Source organism: Pseudopodoces humilis, chromosome 6, assembly GCF_049639895.1.
Source record: "Pseudopodoces humilis isolate 2021_Gansu_Grassland_sample_001 chromosome 6, ASM4963989v1, whole genome shotgun sequence".
Lineage (NCBI taxonomy): Eukaryota > Metazoa > Chordata > Aves > Passeriformes > Paridae > Pseudopodoces > Pseudopodoces humilis.
Window position 1 is genome coordinate 25,585,685 of NC_142205.1, and position 19,695 is coordinate 25,605,379.

Consider the following 19,695-nt stretch of genomic DNA (forward strand, 5'->3'; position numbering starts at 1 on the left):
CACAGACTCTCTAGCCTCAGTTGCAAAAGAGATCAAGTTTTACTCTTCCAGATCTTCTTTTATAGGTACTTCCCAGCAGGTCCAAAAAGGTGAAACTCTCATTGGTCATGAAACCAACACATAAACATCATTGGACAGTTAGGAACTACACACCTTGACTGTTTCTTACAAGTAAACAATAAGGTGGCAAACAACACCTGCAAAGGTTGTTTTCCTTCTCTAAGGACTGTTTGGATTCCTCCCTATGATTTCTCAGGCCAGAGTGAGTTATGTACTTGACTTTCCCACAGGCTCAAGCTAGTGCCTGAAGCCTAAAAATCTCTTATTTTATTTAAATTTATTTATTAATAAATAAAATTATTTATTTATTTAAATTCACTGTCAGTCCCCACACTCAGCACAGGTCAGCCTCCTGATGATAGAAACAAATTAGACACATCGGCTGCTATGGCTTTCCAATCCTGACAACAGTCATCCCATTTTCCAGAAAAGAGAACATGCATTTGAAACTTAAAGAATAAAAATCCTTTTAAATAAGATAGTAACAGGCAACAAGGAAATGCATCATTTATGCACAAGCCACATATACCAGTTTTGAATAAGATACGCAACATAGATAAATAAATAATAAAATAGATAAAGAACTGAATAATCTTCTAAATTCTGGCATATGCTTTACTGTTGTCTTTGAAGAGCTGAAATGCATCTCTTATCCTAAGATCATAGATATGAAAGGAATCTCAGAAGGTTACTGCATTCAACAAGTATTGAATCTTGATCAGTTTTACCTCTGTCATTCTCCAGGGTTTTTCCCTGTCTTGCAGTCTGTAAGATGTCAATGTTCAGTGCTGAGCAGTGATTCTGTGAATATGTGGTGGCTATATGGTGGTATATGGAGTCCCAAACCATATGTTTGGGACATATGCCTTGTTATGTGTCACAAAGGAGTTGATGTATCTAGTATAGAACTCCCAGTTTTCTGATAAAATAAAAAGTCCTGCAAAGGAATGGTAACTTACTTTTTTCTTTATTGGTTTACCCTGGAATTTTTCAAAGCTCTGAAACAGAGGAAGATGAGTCTTACTAAGCCTCCCCGGTTCCTTGTCTCACAGTGGTCAGAACGTCACTAACCTGTGAAGAATCTTTCAGGACAAATTCTGGATGAGCTCAACACAGTGGTGTTAATTCTGCCCTCCTTTAAAAGCCAGTTAATTAGACGTCATTGACTTCACTGACAATTATATTAGTTTCATGTCAATATTTTTTCATAGATATATTTTCCATCATTCTGTATTCCAGTGAAGTAACCTTGACTAGTGGGAGAATGACTGCACTAATGGATTACTGTTTTAGTAGGCCAACTATAATCTATTTTTGCATCTTGCATTGTCATCATCTATAATTCTTCGCAATCCTATTAAGGCTACATGTTTGTACATGTCTAGTTTCAGATACCCATAGCCAAAACACTAGATATATTAGACATATGTATGACTTATAAATAATCAGGTTTTAATAGCACAACATTGCCTTTCAGCTTACTGTGTTGAAGCTCTGTAAACAGAGCGTTTGGATTGGGACCACGGTTTAGGCAGGCTTATTTTCTGCAAATACTGTTCTGTTTTTTCTCATGCTGATGTGATTTCAGCAATTAATGTCATGATGGAAGTGCTGTAGCTGAGAAGACTCCAGGGCTTCTGGCTTATTTATGCTCTTGTGTAGAATTCAGTGTCATGAAGCTCAATTGGCCCCAATGAGGCTTGATAACTGGAAAACCATCAGTGCCAACAGTGTCTCCACCAGTAGGTGGTACTGTATTTTTACTTTAGGGTGAGTGATGGAGAGTGATATAGAAACAATTTAAGATGTGTATTTGTTTACTGGGTTCTCATGTGCAGATGAGGCTGAAATCACAAAACACTGCAAGTGCTCTCAGGCACAGAGCACAGCACCACACAGTGTGCTCACTCACCTTTCACCATCATTTTCCAGGTCCAGACCCTAGTTTTTGTATGGATCCTCCGCACAGGGACTAGCACTTCTGTAACGTCCACACTGTGTCTGGCCATGCCTGGCAGTTTTTTCTGTGCCCTGAGATGAACCTACAGTAAGACTTTCCTTGTGCCTTCCAGGTTCGGTGGGTGTCTCTCCCCCGAGATGTCTCTTCAACTCCCAGCCTGAAACCTGCAAGGAACAGAGAGACCGGCTTATCAGAAAACTCTCTGGAAAATATTAGATCTTCATTCAATGGTATAATTGGGATAAAGAAAAATTGTGGTGACCCTACAGGAGTTCCAGAAGCTCTGTACAGTCAGTACTTCTGTTTAGCAGAATTTTATTTCAAGTTAAAATAACATAGGAAATCTTGGTTCTTTGTGCAGAAAAATTATGCTAAAATGTTTACACATGCAAAGGTGATTCAACTGATATTAATTCTGCTTAAACAAAAATCATCAGTATATGCCATTGCCACCAATAAGAGTGGTAGAAAATGAACTGTAGATAAAAAAGGTTTAATAAATCTAGTTTGCATGTTATTCACTCCTTGTAGTATAGAAGGAGTTAAGGTGGCACCATCTGGGCATTTTTAAGGGAACATGTATACAATTAATCTCTACACAGCAAATAGAGAAATCTAATAATTTTGAACTTCAGTCTAGAGATATTTTTTTTTTCTCAGTTGAATTTAATTTCTTCACGTATTGTTCCTGCAGGTCTGCACTAAATCATTATGTAGTGGGATAGATAGAGTTCCCACATTCACAAATCTACTTCGGTCATTTTTGTGTCCTACATGCCAGGACGGGTAATAAATCTGTCTGTAGCTTCTGTATTGAACATAACTCATGTTTGGGCACTTTCGTGTAGCAGCAACTGCTGGCAGAGTAATGCAGAACAGGGAAGCTGAGCAATGGTAACAGGATTTAAAAACGCCACAGGCAATTTTCCTAAATAATAATAAAAGAGATAGATCATCCTTCATGTCTGCACCTGAACTAGCTGCACAGTGAACAGGCTTTTTAATTGTGGTGGAACTTGTTGTCATCATCTTCAGTATTTATGATAATACAATTAAATACTGCATGAGGAACTCAATGTATATGCACGTAAGAAAAAAAAAAATCCTCAACAAGATTAAAGAATTTGTAAGAAAGCCAAGGAGACCCACAAATTATGGTAATTAAATTGTTTGTGGCTAACACAGCGGTAAAGATGGGGGGGTTTATTAATGCAGTTGTAGAGAGGTATAAGGTTTATCCTCAGTCTCCTTTTCTCCAGGCAAAATACCCCCAGCTCCCTTAGCCACTCCTCATTGGACTTGTGCTCCAGACCCCTCACAACTCCATTCCCCTTCTCTGGACTTGCTCCAGCACCTCAATGTCTTTCTTATAGTGATGTGCCCAGAACTGAACACAGGATTCACAGTGTAGCCTCATCAGTGCCAACTTCAGGGGGACAAAATTTGCTGGCCACACCATTCCTGATACAGGGCAGGATACCACTGGTTATATTAGCCACCTGGGCACACTGCTGGTTCATGTTCAGCCAGCTGTCAACAAATGTGTACATCAGATTAAATATTTTATTCATTTATTAAATAGACTTTGATGTCCATGGTCAGCTAAAGGACTTGGCTGGTACAGAGACCCATCCACAGAAGTGTTAGCTGTACTCTGTTTCTCAGAATTCTTGCTCTGGGTACTGCACCACAGTAATGCTGAAGCCGTGAGCAGCAGGTCAGCAAGAGCTGTGCCAGAGGAAGAGGTGGTCTTTGGCAGCCCACCCTCTCCCACCTTCTCTGCTGCTTTGGCAGGGCTTTGTGGATATTACCACTTCCCTTCTCAGCAGATGTGCCAACTGAGCCACTTGCAGGATTGCAGCAAGCTCAAAAAATTGACACATTTTTGCAGAAACAAGGATGTGAGCACACAGAGTTGACAGATCTGAGAAGACACAGAGCAAAAATAGGAATTTGAAGCAGACTGCAGACGTGCATCTGTCCATATATGTGGTTTTATCCTATGGACATGCTTATGTTGCACAAGAAGATCACAGTTTGCTCCCAAACTTTCAGACTCTGCTTTAAATTTTTGATTTAAGTGTTTCAAATACCATTTAAAATTATTGCTCTGGTTTTTTAGCAGTCCCTGTGGTGCTCCGTGGAGGTGTGTTAAATTTGCAATTTTGCCTCCAGTTAGAGAAATCCTTGTGCATGCTGAAGGTCTGCAGACTGTCCCAGGAAGTTTGCTGGGCAACATGTAATGTTTTATTAAGCCTTACATTTTGTAACTGTATTTCACTCAATTACGTCAAAACCAAGACCTTAGACTTCCAAGTTGAAACTATTGATTGGGCAATAAAGAGAATTATTTCTTATAACAACTTGGAGCCTGTTAAGCCACAGGGAGTCATCTCAGGGTATGCATCACCAGGCACTGCCCTTGTTTTAGGACGCTGGCAGAGTTTGACTCTGGAGGGGGATCCCTCTGTTTGCCCGCGGATCCAGTGGCCAAAGCGGGCGCTGGTGGTTTGTCACAGACATAAGTGGTTGTACACCAAGACTGCTCAGCTCTTCTCCCACCTGCGAAAGGGAAGAAAATTAAATCGATAGAAACTCCCAGGAAAGGCAAAAGCTGCCAAGGTACTTCAGGAGACAACGCTCTTCTTTGGATTCAGCGTTCAGGTGGGGCCACAGAACTCCCCGGGTCTGGTACTTGATAACCATCTAGAAAGCCCGTTCTGGGTCACTCCTGGTGCCTTGCGTGCCCTTTCCCCGCCGGGCCGGCTCCAGAGGGGTGGCGAGGTTGCCACCTCCGTCGGCCCCGGAGAGCGGGCGCGCCCAGGTGCGCCGGCCTCGACCGGACGGGCGGAGCCGGCGGCGCGGATCCCGCAGAGCCCCGCAGCCCCGGGGCCCGGAGAGGCGCTGCCCGCAGCCCGTCCTGCCGCATGGGTCAGTGTCTGCGCGGGTGCCGGGGCACCGCGGGGAGGGCCAGGGGTCTGGGGAGAGTGCGCGGGGCTCGGGACACGGAGGGTGCGCGGGGCTCGGGACATGGAGGGTGCGCGGGGCTCGGGACACGGAGGGTGCGCGGGGCTCGGGACACGGAGGGTGCGCTCCCGCAGCGCCCTGAGCCCGCACGGCGGGCGCGGTGTCCGGAGCCCCGCACGCCTAGCGCTTGCCTCCGCCCTGACGTCACCCCGTTGTTTTCCGAGGAGTGGCGCGGCCAGAGAGGCACCTGCGCTTCTCCCGCGGCTGCCTCGGTGCCACCTTTTCAGCTTTGTTTTGTGCCTTTTGCTGAGTCTCCACTCCGGGTGTGCCAGGGAAGAATGCCTTGCTGCTTCTCGGTACGCCCACTTCTGGCACCAGGAGCGGCGCCTTGGCAAAGGTGGGCTTGGTATTTCCTGGGTGACCGAGAAAGGCGTTTCATGTTTCTACTTGGAGTGGGCTGAGTCGTGAGCTCAGTAGAAATGGTCAAATTATTGTCTAATCAAAGCAATTAGTTTTCGAGATGACTTAGGACCAGTGTCTTCAATGGAAGGTTAAGAGCCAAGTTGGCTGTCATAAGCCAGGGCAAGTCAGCCCTGGACTGCAAGTTAGACATGTCACAAGCAATGTGTAGCACCGGGGTGGCTGATCTACCCAATTCCAATATAGAATATTTAGGTGTTTGAGGAGTGGGGGAAAAAATTATATAAAATAAAAATGTTTAGAAGTGTACCAGCAGCTGCCTTAGCTCAGTCTGTTTTCCTGTTGCTGCCAGCCTTGAGTCAGAGCTGGTAGAGATTACTCCTACAAGGAGGGGTTCTGCTGACAGGTTCATGTTTGTTGACATTTGGAAGTAGGAGGTGAAACTAGCTTAGCTACAGAAACTCCGTGCTGAGCAAGCCAGGCAGCCTCAGTGGTTTGTCACCTTCCTCAGCCTTTCCCAGTGATCGTCAGAGTGTTCAGAGCAGTAGTAAAATAAGAGTAATTCCTGGATCAGCCTCCTCTTCCCATCTCTCAGATGGCTCTTTGATCAGTGCAGTGACATGCCACTTCTCATGCAAGTGGATCAAATGCCTTTTTTTTCTTTTTTTTAAACTATGGAAAGCTGCCCAGCACAATAAACAGAGATAATAAGTATTCAAAACTACTCTTCTCAGTGATAAATCCAATGTTTCTTTGTGAATGTGGTCAATTCAGAAAGGAGAGGAACAACCTATGGTAGCCGCTGAGTAACTTAGTACAAATGCTATGATTAAATTTTCCTTATTTGATGCTTCCTTATTTGATGAGGAATGAAAAACTTTAGAACACGTAGAAAAAGTAGCAGTAGTGTCTTATGAAATGAAATAAGCCTGCCATTGATCTCCAGCTAAATGAAGGTACACCAGTCACAGAAAAGGGGGAAGAAAATAGTTCTTTTTTTCACTGTAGAAACCAAATGCACTTGAAAAGCAGAAAGCTGCCTTTACTGTTGCAGGTAGCCGAAAGACTATAATTGTCAGGAGTGCTTATCATCATTATTAAAAACGAGATTCACTTAATAAATTATAAAAAGAATTTAATATAAATAAAAAGACAATTAGGAGACAAAAGAAATAAAGCAAAGGGTTAAAACGGCCGGGTGCCCTGGCGCCTTGCCAGGAACACACCTGGTATCTCAGGAATACCCTTTTTATCCCCTCCTGCTGTGAGGGGTTAATGTATATTCAAGCATGTCCCCTCCCTGGTTCCGCCTTCTTGGATCATGCTCTTCACAATTTTATTTTCTGCTGGTCAGCATATATTTTTGCTGGTCATCATTATTCTTGCTGGTCATCATTATTTTGGAGTTTGGTTTCCTTTCTTTTTGCAAATGGTCAGGGTAGATAACAGTCCGGGCCTGTCATCCTTCCCCTGAGGGCAGCTGGGTTTCATATCTTCCTCTGATAACAGTTTGACCTCTATTGTTCTCCTGATAACAGCTTGGGCCCCACTGTCTTTGCTCTCTGGGGTTTCCTTGCCTTGTACCTAGGAAATTCTTTTAAACTTAAGACTTGTTAGCAAGAAAAAAAGTACATACATAGCTAAAAAGTATTTCATATATAATATTCATCTGCGAAAGCCAATATCACAATACAAATTTATAACAATCATGTTTTGTTTTTTTTTTACATAAAGGCCTTTCTTTTAATTAAATTCCTTTAATTAAGGAATGTTACTGCTTCTCACACATCCTGGTTTAGCATCAGTACAGGTATTGGGAGCTAAGGGATTTCATTCATCTCTCCATTGTTTGTTATTTTTCACAGAATCATAGAATAGTTTGGGTTGGAAGGGACCTTTGAAGCCTATCTAGACCAACCCCCTTGCCATGAGCAGCATCATTTTTGTCTTGCCCTGATATGTGTTTACTAAAAGAAAATATATTTATGCTTAAAGGATTTTTCTGTAATTTTTGTTTGTGATTTATTCTTCACTAATTATGTCAAAACAATTATATGCAAATTTTTCTTCTTCTAAGACTATGCTAATAGTTTAGGATTTCAAAATACTTTCAGGTGTAAATACTAATTCTGTGTTTTTACATTATCCAACTGTAATTTCTATTAATGATAAGAGTGTAGAATAGTATCTATCCTACATACTATGCAATAGTAACTGCATGTTGATCTAAGTTCTCTAACACTTTAATCTTCAGCAGTGGAATATGAACATACATCTTGTGGGAACATTTTTATTATGTCTGACTTAGCAATATAAAACAACTTCTGTTATATGGAAACATTCTTGGCAATCAAGGAAATGTGTTTGCACAGCCTGCAAATCAAATTATAACTTCCTGTAGTATGTTTATTGTACAGTATGGAACGAGAAAACAGGGAGCAGGTACCCACTCTAGTTCCTTACTTGTAAAGGGCGCTGTCTCCCAGAGTTAATGCTGGCTTTGCCAACTGCAAATATGGTGTTTTTAAGCCCTTATGTATTTTAACTATTCTTTGTTAAATTGTATTAAATTAATTATCCAAGTCTGCTTCTTTTTAATTGCTCAGTGAATACCTTTGATATAACTTTATTATTTCCAGAGGTTACATGTGAACACAGTAGGCACATCCTTTTCTACCAAGTCCCCAAGTGGCTTTTTTTCAGTTGGAGGATGGGGGGGAAGAAAGAAAAAAAGTGAGTGAATTACTGATGCTGCCACATCAGGATGAATTGTTTATGTGTAATTTCAATTACAGGGAAAACACGGAAAACAAAACTATTTGTTGCATCCCATGCTTTATATGTATCACAGTGGACTGAGCTTTTGTACTTCATTTCATATTTTAACATGTCTTCACAATAAATCTCCTTTTCAAAAAAGGTTGTTTTAAAGGTATCCCTGGAGTCTGTAAACCACACTGATTGCCTGATGCACTCTACTGTGACAAAATGAGACATCAGCCTAAACTGCCTAAGCTCTGTTGCAGCTTTGCTGCCTGACCCCTGCTTCCCCATGCAAAAAAGCAACTCCTTTTGTTCTTGGAAATGCAATACCTCTTCTTCCTTTAAAAACAAATCTAGGCTGATAACAATGATGTCATTCCCACAGGCTGTCATCATAGTGCCTGATAATGCTTGGCTGGCTGGGAGTGGAAGCTTCGGTCTCTGCTCAGGATCACCCAGCTCTCCAGCAGTCTTGCAAGTATAGCTGGGGGAACTCTCCCCTGTGGCCTGTGATCTACCTCCATCCAGGGCTTATTGAGGTTAGATTAAATTTGCTGTGAGGTGTAAAGAGGCCTCCCTGAAAATTTTGTGATTGGTTAGATAAGACTTGGCTCACATAGTATTCTCTGAACCGTTTTAATAAAATGTATAAGTGCTCATATGCAGTGACGGTTTGCTCCCTGTTTGATTTTCCTTCCTCTTATTCCATTTTTTTTTCCAATCTCAGCTACCAATGTAAAAACAGAAGCCCTGAATAGCAGCAGGCTTACTTTAACAGCCAAAGCCCAAAATCATGGATTTGGCTATATGTTTGTGGTCTCTGCACAACAAAAAGAAAAAAAGCAATTAGTTACCCTTTCATCTTGAGGTTTCAGGATAGCTTTTAAGATTTTGAGTTTAATTTTAAATTGAAGCTAATATTTTTTTGTTGCATTCCTAGGTATTTTTCTTATTGCTAGTCTGAGCCAATGAAATGCAAAACAATGTATGTAAAATAATGTAATCACCTGTGAGCTACAGGGGTGGGTAATGACCCAGGGCAGCATTGTGTACATTGTGTGGGTTTTGTGTGTTATTTGCACAGTCAGAAATTATAGGTGCTCTGCAAAGACATGAAAAGGAGTGAGAAGAGTGAGGACAGGGCTCTTCCAGAGTTGGGCCTGTGTTGTGAATCATTTGTCCTTCTTTTTCTGCTCCCAGGTGTTGTGTTCTCTTCTTCTTGCTGTGACTCCTGCCAAGCATGGTACCAGATGATCAACGTGTCTGAATCACTCACTCCTTTCCACACCTCTATGGAGGGGTCTGGCAATGAAACAGACTGGAGCATTTCTATGCCTTCTGGAAGCAAATACCACCTCTACATTGGCTTGGCTTTGGCTATAGGTTCCAGTATCTTTATTGGTTCTAGTTTCATACTGAAGAAGAAAGGACTTTTGAAACTGGCAGACAGAGGAGTCACCCGAGCTGGTAAGTGATGGTGCCAGCATTACTCCTGCTGGGGACACAAACACCTCTTAGAACTTGACAAAATCAAGGTTTCAGTCATAGGTCACATGTTTAAAAGTACTTTAATGGTGATCAGAAGTCCTGTCTTGGTGAGAGATGGAGACATATTATTTATCTGTGTGTGATTACAGGGACTGGGATTTCAGAACTCAGGACTATGGAGGTTCAGAGGGTATTAAATCTAGTGAGCTGGTGCTATTTCCTCATTGAGAGCAATTAGTTACCAAATAAAATTCTCCATTTCTCTTACCTTTCAAAATGCCTTTTTCCCTCTTTTTTTTTGATCGTTTCCCCCCTCATTTGAGATGGAAAGTCTTAAGCTGGTAATTTGGTTTAGTTTTTTGGTTTTGCTCTGCTTTTTTTAAGTAAGAGCAATGAGTTGTAGAAAGTATATTTATTACACAAGTGTCTACAGTTGGTACAGCTATCCCTTCATCAAAGTCAAGAGATGAAGAGCTAGAAAAAGAACAATCACACTAATCTCATTATTTCCTTTGCATGGATTTAAATACATAGCATTGTCAGTTTTTCTTTTGTTTGTTGTGTTCATTGCAATATAATATTCCAGGGAATCTGGTTATTTAAAAAAACTCTGATAACTGAATACTCTGAATATTCCATACAGTTACATTTTATGTTAAAAAAAAAAAAAATCATGTACATAAGGGCATTTTTCTTTCTAATTTCTTCCAACCTGAAGTAAAACTGTGTCCAGTTCTGGCCCCTCAGTTCGGGAAGGACATTGAGACACTTGAGCACGTCCAAAGGAGGCAATGAGGCTGATGAGGGGCTTGGAACACAAGCCCTGTGAGGAATGACTGAGGGAGCTGGGGTTGTTTAGCCTGGAGAAAAGGAGACTCAGAGGTGACCTTATCACTCCACAGCTTCCTGAAGGGTGGTTGTAGGCAGGTGGGGTCAGTCTCTTTCTCCAAGCAGCAGCTGACAGAATGAGAGGACACAGTCTCAAGCTGTGCCAAGGGAAATATAGGTTGGATATTAGGAAAAGGTTTTTTACAGAAAGGGTGATAAAGTACTGGAATGGTCTGCGTGGGGAGGTGGTGGAGTCACATCCCTGGATGTGTTTAAAAAAAAGACTGGATGTGGCACTTGGTGAGGTGTTAGAGCTGGTTTGGACTCGATGATCTTGAAGGTCTCTTCCAACTTAGTAATTCTGTGAAAAGGAGAGTCAAACTGCAGCTGAATGTATGAATATATTGGATCTGACCTGGAAAAGCATTTTGAAACATTTCTTAAGCTCACCAACAGTCTTTATAAACATTTTACTTTTGCTTGAAACTTTTCCTCTTTGTATATTTAGTCAAATAGCATTTTTTAGAAGTCCAAGTCACAAAGTAGTAGGGTGGTTAATAAAATGTCAGTCAAAATCAAATATTCTTCTTGTTGCATCCAGGTAACATGCTCTTTTGTTACTTTGTAGGTGCAAATGTGAAGCTGTACATTTTGTTTCTTACAATAAGGTGATCTGCTTCTTCTAAGATAAGGTTATTTTTTCTCTTTCAGGACAAGGTGGATATTCTTATTTGAAGGAATGGCTTTGGTGGGCTGGACTGCTATCAAGTAAGTCACCTCTTTCCTCTCAGCTTATATGTAAATCTACAGAAAACAGGTTGTTTTAAAAGGTTTCTTGCCTGTTTTTTCATTCCCTTCACTTAAAAGAAATATCCTTGCAATCACATTCATGACAAGCTGTTCTGATATACTATCTTTCAAATACTGCATTTGATCTTCAGACATCTTTGCAGAATAACCATCTTTGTTCCAATATCTGGTCAAATGCAATGGAATTGCATCTGTCCAGCTTCTAGGAGTACTTAGGAGAAAAGTATTTAACTTTCTTCAGCATTTATTATTTCCAGAATAGCTGTCATACAATATATACAATATATACAATATTTCCATAGCTGTCATACAAAATATTTACAATACTGTGCCTTTTAATATCCTCCTCCAACCTGAACCAAATATTCTTTTTTCTGCAGTGGGATTAGGAGAAGCTGCAAACTTTGCTGCCTATGCCTTTGCACCTGCAACCTTAGTTACCCCCTTGGGTGCACTGAGTGTTCTAATAAGGTCAGTACCAATTGGGAGCAAGCCTTGGCAAATGAACCACTCACTGTGCAAGGGAAAAAATACTGCCTTTGGCTGAAAGTGGAGATTTTTAATAAGAGAACTGAAAACGCAATTTATGGACAAAAAATGCTTTTTGTTTCTTGGTGGAAAGATATTTTTCATTATTTAGAACTGAGTTCTCTGGGTAGATAGGATCAAAAGTCTTGTTGCAAAGGTCACTGAATGCCTTCCCAGTGGCTTTCCACCTAGATGACAAAGTAATTCTTATCAGCATATACCAGGTATACAGCTGATAGAAGGTAATTTATCTCTTCCTAGAAAACTGGAGCTGTCTTTAAAACTGTTATCCTGTTCTTCAGTTGTGACAAAACTTTAAATAAAAATACAGTAGTCCTACACAAAATATTTTCAAAAACATTTATATTTATAGGAGCTTAATTTCATATTAAGGCATGGTTAGTAAACCTTTTGGTTTTGTTTCGTCTTTCTGAAATCCTTCTGGAAAAAAGGCAAAGAAAATTTTAGCTTTCTTCTGTATCCACAATTAAAATTTGTGGTTCTTTTGAAACATAAATGTCCTATGGAGACTTATTGTTTCCTACATATGAATTAAAAAATGCTTTCCAAGTTCTTAAGCACATACACTAATGTGGCTATCGTAGCAGCAGAAAAGACATGGACTACACATACAATGTAGGGAATATTTTTTTTAGCAAAATGAAATTATTGCGTTTTAAATGTAAAACCCTGACTTTTAAGAACTGAGTATACTATATGAAACACTGCGTTTAAAACAACATGTGCTATATATTAAAAAAACCAAAACAAAACTAACCCCTAACAAACAAACAAACAAACAAACCCTCCCCCCCAAAAACCCCAAAACACAAACAAACAAAAAAAAACCCTCCACCAAACAAAGGGAAAAAAAAACCCCTAGGATGCTTGCAATAATCTGCCTGCTAAAACTGCAGGCATTCTGTCATAGGAAAACTAGTGTAACTGACTCCCTGCAGTGGTGCTGGGACCAGCCTGTTGGTAGATGCAGATTAATGGGCTGCCTGGCTGCTGCTGTGCAGAACAGCTTGAGTTTTATTGCCCTCTTCTCTGATGGGGATAGCAATTGTTCAAATTTCCTTGAGACAGAGAGGCTGTTAGAAATTCGTGTCAGGGAACTCAATACCCTTGTGTGAAAAAAATGTCTGTATTTTGATTTACATTAAGCCTGTGCCTATGCCCAAAGCGGTGCTCTAACAGACTAATCATGCCCTGTGAGTGGTGCATTTAGGCCATGTTATTGTCCTTAGGTTAAATGATCAACCCCGTGGAGATCCTGGGGTTTATCTCTTTGAAGGGGGACATGCCTTCTCTGTGTTTTGGGAGGAATCCTGGCAAGCCAGACTGAAAGTGTGCCTGGGTGGGAGAGCCTGAGGAGGGATGAGGAGCGGTTTCCAAAACTCATGTGCATTGGTTGTAATGGAAAATTAAGTGTTTTGAACCATTTTTGGAAGGAAGAAACAGCTCTTGTAGTTTATCTACAGTGAGAGTGCATACTACCCTGACCCAGGCAATCAGGAATGAGAAGTTCCTTAGCAGTTTGAACCCTTGTACAACCTGGAGGGAAGCTATGAGGGTTTAACTATGCCAAATTCCCTAAAACCTGAGCTTACCTTCTTGGTCATGACCAACTTGCTTGGAAAAACTCCTTACAATTTGATTGTTTCAGGCTGGTTTACCATACATCCAAATTCAAAAGAGGTTTTGAATTACTGTTATGCTACACAGAGAGATTTTGAATGTCTTTTGTGGCTGATGGAGCCGAACATTTAATTTCTATTTTGCTGAACAGTGCTATATTGTCATCCTATTTTTTAAATGAGAAGCTGAATATTCATGGAAAGCTGGGCTGTGTACTGAGCATTTTGGGGTCAACAGTCATGGTTATTCATGCCCCAGAGGAGGAGGAGGTCACCTCACTAGATGAGATGGAAAGAAAGCTGCAAGATCCAGGTAGGTCTGTATGCAATTGCAGTGAACACATGCTGCAGTTCATAGGGAGGTGTCCAGGACACTGAACAGCTCTGAGCATGTTCGTGGACATAGTTGGGTATTTTTTCTCATGTGCTTAACTCTTCCCTTTCCTCTTTTTTACAGCGTTTGTTACATTTGCTGTTCTCCTAACAGTCGTTGCCCTTGTTCTGATTGTTGTTGTGGCTCCAAAGAGAGGTCAGACAAATATACTGATCTACATTTTAATTTGCTCACTCATCGGTGCCTTCTCTGTCTCATCTGTGAAAGGCCTGGGCATTGCCATTAAGCAAATGCTGGAGAGGAAGCCAGCCTATCGCCATCCATTGGTTTATATTTTGGTGGGCATCTTGGTGCTCTCAGTCAGCACTCAGATCAACTATCTCAACAAAGCACTGGACGTGTTCAACACATCCCTTGTGACACCCATTTATTACGTGTGCTTCACTACAACAGTGGTGACGTGCTCCATCATCTTGTTCAAGGAGTGGAGTAGTATGGAACTGGGTGACATCATTGGAACCCTGAGTGGATTCTGCAGCATCATCATTGGCATTTTCCTATTGCACGCTTTCAAAAACACTAACATCACCTGGAGTCAACTGATGTCCACTGTTGCCAAAGAACAATTCCATGAATTGGAAACCAGTCACACTTTGCTGGAGACCATGGAGGACCCAGCTTTGGTATATGAGGAGGACAACGTTTTATTCAGTCGATGAAACACTCAAGAAGTGTTCATCATCAAAGTATCATGAAGTGCAAACTCAGCCCATCCATGTCTACTAGAATGCTTTACTTTTCTGCAGTCCTCTGGAAATTTGTCTATGAGACCTGTTAAGTGTGGGCCACTCCTCTCTATGTCAGCTGTTGGCAGTAGTGAATGAATATGTTCAGTAATTAGCATGACAGACAGAAACCTGGTGGTGATTATATGTTAGGCAATGAAAAACATGGTCCTTTTTTATGCAGCATCTTTTCTTGGGAAATTTTAGCAAAAAAAAATGGTCTTTGTAAGCCAAGTTTAAAAAATGCAACTTTCTTTTAATGATAAAAGACAATCCTTGCTGAAGCGACAGGTACACTGCTATTATCTTCATGATGGCCTTAATATTTCTGGCTTTCTTTATATTTTTATAATTTATTGCCAAGCAAGCTTCTATATACTCTACGTGAAGGATATTCTTTGGAGACATAATATGAAGAAAACAATGTTTAACCCTTTCAGTTTTTAATACAAAATTTAATGCAAGATTTTTTTCACTCTCGATGACCTGCCAATGAACATTGATTAGATGTCACAAAAAAATTTTAGCAAATACAAGTCTTGACAAGTCTCAGCTTTTCTACCCAAGGAATCCTGAATAGATTGTGCATCCCTGGATATGCCTGTACTTTTTTAAAGCTAAGACCAAGTTTAAGAAAAAGAAAATTCATTAGTGGCCTGAAAACAGCTGCTATTGGCTTAAAAAGTTACATGAGGTTATAGAATTAAGTATTCAAAGGCAGAGGAAAACCAGAACATGCAATTAAAAATTTCTACTTTATTTTATATTATTTTGAGGATTAAGAAGAGGCTTTACTTATTTCCATACTTCTTCCTAATACATCCATCTATTAATTAGAACCCATTTAACCTTTTCAAATTTTTTTCCTCATTTTCTGGGAAGATATTGTTCTTTATTAATAATAAAGCAGTCCTGTTAATTTTTATTCTTTTACAAGTGCAAAATCCATTTTAAAATCCATGCACTACTTCTAAAAATACTAGGTAAAGGATGTAGGCAAGGGGTGAGAAACACCAGCATGTCTTTTTTTTTTAGTTTGGATTTTTCATCTTTTCTAAAAGTTAGTATTTGCCTCTATTAGATGTTTAACAATATATTAACCTACCAGAGGCCTTGAAGATTGGTAACTGTACTGCAGTACTGTAGTTCCTCAGTTGTGGTCACTGATCTTCCTGTCACAAAAAAAGTTTGCACAGTCCATGGTTTACTCATTACAATCCTCTTTGTTTTCCACTTTGTAAGTGAGTAACATCAGCAATCAGACATGTGGGTGGTGACAAGCTCATCAGAAAGCAGTATTTGCAATCTTTGGATTTTTAAGTGTGAGTCCAGAAAGTTTCCCAGAGGATGCCAGCACTTCAGCAGTTAAAAACTGGTTTTAATCAGCTGAGATTTACATGCCAAGCAGAATTTCCTCATGAAGCAGGCTGTATGTTTTCTACTGTTCAAATGGTTTAGTAGAAGAGAACAGTTTGGATGGATAGAAAATTGTTCTGCCAAAGAAAGCTCATCCTCTATTTATAAGAACAAAAGGGTTGCTGCTTATATTTCATATATTTGTGTGGCATCACTGTTATCCAGCAAAAGGGACAATTTCACAAAAAATGTACTTGCCTTCAAAATATAATGACATTTTATACGTTATACATTTTACATTATACATTTGGAATATTTTTCAGCTTGAGTGATGGGATTGGCAGCAATTCTTTACTGTTAAAATGCTTGTGTTAAAAAAAGCTTCAGACAAGAGAATCTACTAACAGGGTTTCATTACTTCTTTGTTAATGTAAACAATACTTTGGTTTTATGGACCAGATTCAAGCTTCAAAATCTTTATAGTTAAAAACAAGTAATACAAATACTAAAAAGACTAAAAATGGAAGGGTTTTTATAGTTTGTCTTTAACAAAAACTTGAATTGCTTTTCACTCTGAATTACATAACTCAAAGAATAACTGAGGAAAATATATACTGTAAAAAATATAAAAATAAATGCTTTTGCATAGTTTATGGCCCCTTTATTTGCTTATGGACTCATCACTGTGGTGTGACTAAATGAGTTATTTGTAAGAAAAAGCAACCAGTTCAGTTCTTGAATGGATGTGCATTGGCATTTTTTAAATATATGTCATAAAACTTTCTTTGAGAAGGGTGTGGACTCCTTATATACCAACTGCTGGCAATAATTAATTTATACCAAGAAAAATTCCTGTATTTTCTACTGGACCTGCATATCTGCTATTATACATAAGTAGCCACTAATAATAAAAGAATGTTATTTTCTAACAATATCAAATACCCAAAGTTAACAGTAATTTTCATGGTACATTTACATGTATAAGAAGTCCATCATGTTAGAAATAAATTAGTGATTAATTTTTTGTATAAAAAAATTTGTTGTAAGATGCTATTTTTTTAAAATGTTTATATTTAATCACTAGTTTGGAATAACTTTGATTTTTATATTGAAATTATGCTAATATTTCTCTTGTAATAAATTATTCATGGTTATGTACTAAATTATCTGTGTTTTTTAAACAAGTGATAAAAAAGAGTCATATTTCTAAACTAGAGAAGAAAACCCAAAGCTGATGTATTAGGCATGTCTGTCTCATAGCCTGTCTCAGTGGAGAGTGTTTCAGTGAGTTGTCAGGTTTTCCAGTGGAATGAAGAACATTGTATAAAGAAATTAGATGTGTTTTGGTGTGTAGGGTGAATGGTTAAGGAGAAGAACAAAGCAATCCTCAGAGGCAATACATTGCTAACCAAATTACAGCTTCTAAATGCTGATAGTAAACAAATCTTGGCAGCTACTTGTTATTACCATACCTCAGGACAAATTAATGGGCAATTAAGTTCATTGCATAGCTGCACCAACTAAATGTAGTAGGTCAAGAAAACTTGGATAGGTTAAAAAATCTGCACAATTTTGGAAGGAAATACATCCGTTTCTATAGAAATCTGTTCTACCATCTTCATTTTCCATCCACACTTGAAAGAACCATGCTATAAAAAAATCTTCACCCCAAAAGGTACATATTCAAAACTTTAAACTCCACTCATCAGGGTTGCATCCTGGAGTTGTATGGGGAATTGTGTACTTCTGTAAAATGCCATTCTCTCACTCTTTAAATTCCAGAAAAATAAAACTGGCAAGTGTGCTAGGAAATACCCTTCCAGCAGGGCAGGTTTGCAGTAGCTAACTCCTTTTGGGCAGGTTTCAAAATGGTGCCATGGTTCAGAACATGGCTGGGAGGCTGAGTAGGGGTCAGAATGGTGGTGCATGAGGGAGGAGGGATAGCTATGGGCTTTGGTGGTGCCTGCAGGGCCCCACATCTGTGAACTCTTGGGAGGGGAGAGGGGGAGGAGGCAGAAACTGGTCTGAAAACCAAATGGCACTGGAAATAATTGTCATCAGCCCTGTACACTCTAGTAATTGGTCGTCATTTCTTCTCAGGAGTACTTTGGACAAGTGAATTCATTTCACTTTTCAAAAATAAATTCCAGTAATAAATTGTCAGTAATGCATCTTTTTTATAGAAAAGAGATGTATCCTAAGTGGCCAGCTCACAAAAGCTTGGAGTTCTGCCTTTTCCCCTCCAATCCATAAAAAAGACTTCTTAGTTTTCTTATGTTTGTTCAGCAAATTTTTAGCTAAATTTTTACAAATGCTGAAGACTCCTACAGCCTTTGATGGAAGGTTTCCTGTATGGAGGTGTCTCCTTTACTGCTTTTCCCATATCTCATTTTTATCACATGGAAGTTTAAAAAAACAGCAAACAGACATCTCTTTATGGTCAGTGACAAGGATGTGACTCACTGTTCATCCATTTTTTGCCCTGTTAGAATATGGTTAGAATTTGAACTAAGCTCACAGTCACCATGAGGTCTAAGGTGGCCTGCTGTACAGTCTTTATGTAAGGGTGTAGCTGTTCTGGTAAATAAATACACTGTAGATACCTGACCTTTGTACTGCAGAGCATTTCTTGCTGCCGATTAAGCACCAGTATCACTGACTCTGAAGCAAGTTCTAGTGTTTTTTCATTTATTTACTGTCAGCTTAATGATAGCAGCTGTTAAATTTATCCATGTCAGAATGTTAATAACAGTTTCTTCAAATTTTTCCCCATGCAGCCTACAGAAAGATGATATTGGGAAGTGGAAGCCTGGTAGGCAAGCATTATTAGCTCCAGGTATTAGACCAGCATGTTTCCAGGATGGGTGCATATTTACCATGGGACAGCTTAGTGAGACAGGCAGGAACAAGGTGCTTAGAGTACATAAAACCTAATGGAGCTGATTTTTACTGCATGGTGCTGTAGCATGTTACATATTAACTTGCAGTAATATGGCAAAACCAGTTTTACAATGTCTGTTAAAAAAGAGGCCTCATATATTATGCAAAGTCCCCATGTACTTTATATTGCGGGGAGAGTTTGAATTTCACATTTGTAGTGCATCATCTGCTGAAAAGAGAAAAGATACTTCTGTGGCCTGGGCATAGGCTGTGGCAGGCTCCATGTGTGTACCGTGTCATTGTCTCAATTTTGGCCAAGAAGGAGCAGAGCCAGGACAGCTCACCTGAAGTGGCCAAGGGGATATTTCATACCATAGAACATCATGATCAGTGTGGAAACTGGTGGGGAGAGGGAGGGAAGTCGGCTGGGGCTGCTGGTTACTGCCTGTGGATGGGCTGGGCATCAATCAGCAGGTGGTGAGCACTGGTTCTGTGCATCACTGGTTTCTTTCCTTTTATTCCTCTTTTTCTCCTTTTAATCGCTATTGCTATTGTTACATTTTGCTTTCTTTCAGTTATTAACCTGTTCTTATCTCAACCCACAAGTTTTACCTTCTGATTCTCTCTCCCATTGGGGCAGAGGCAGTGAGCAAGCAGCTGCATGGTACTGTTGTCAGCTGGGGTTAAACCGCAACTGTTATAGATCTGCGTTCAGTCATAGGTCTGATAAAGGGCTGAATGCTCATAAATAAAATAAATTGATTATAAAAGTAAACAGTGACATCAGTTGGTGGCAATTCTTCTGGCAGATTACATGAAATAATGAGAATATCGTGCTTTACTTGATGCAGAAATGCCTTAGAAGTGTGTTTGAAG

The 19,695-nt window shown here is 39.8% G+C and overlaps 1 protein-coding gene across 4 annotated transcripts; it reads left to right on the forward strand.

Annotated features, from left to right (window-relative positions):
- Positions 1 to 4,625: 4,625 nt before the first annotated feature.
- Positions 4,626 to 17,102, forward strand: NIPAL1 (NIPA like domain containing 1). Of its 4 annotated transcripts, XM_088057033.1 has the most exons (7): positions 4,851 to 4,951; positions 8,556 to 8,709; positions 9,371 to 9,637; positions 11,198 to 11,254; positions 11,677 to 11,767; positions 13,617 to 13,777; positions 13,922 to 17,102. In XM_088057033.1, the coding sequence occupies exons 3-7, from the start codon at positions 9,421 to 9,423 to the stop codon at positions 14,515 to 14,517; spliced, it is 1,122 nt and encodes a 373-aa protein (XP_087913159.1). In that variant the 5' UTR covers positions 4,851 to 4,951; positions 8,556 to 8,709; positions 9,371 to 9,420; the 3' UTR covers positions 14,518 to 17,102. The 4 variants fall into 4 exon arrangements, with proteins under 4 accessions (XP_014115625.1, XP_087913159.1, XP_087913158.1 ...); XM_014260150.2 differs by lacking the exons at positions 4,851 to 4,951; positions 8,556 to 8,709 and adding an exon at positions 4,626 to 4,684; XM_088057032.1 differs by lacking the exon at positions 8,556 to 8,709 and having other exon boundaries at positions 4,869 to 4,951.
- Positions 17,103 to 19,695: the final 2,593 nt, after the last annotated feature.

What these genes read in the sequence shown, in the direction of transcription:
- NIPAL1 (XM_088057032.1), top strand. An exon ending in GCACTGAGTGTTCTAATAAG is followed by an intron (nt 11,768 to 13,616) that starts GTCAGTACCAAT and finishes TTTGCTGAACAG; the next exon opens with TGCTATATTGTCATCCTATT. An exon ending in AAGAAAGCTGCAAGATCCAG is followed by an intron (nt 13,778 to 13,921) that starts GTAGGTCTGTAT and finishes TCTTTTTTACAG; the next exon opens with CGTTTGTTACATTTGCTGTT.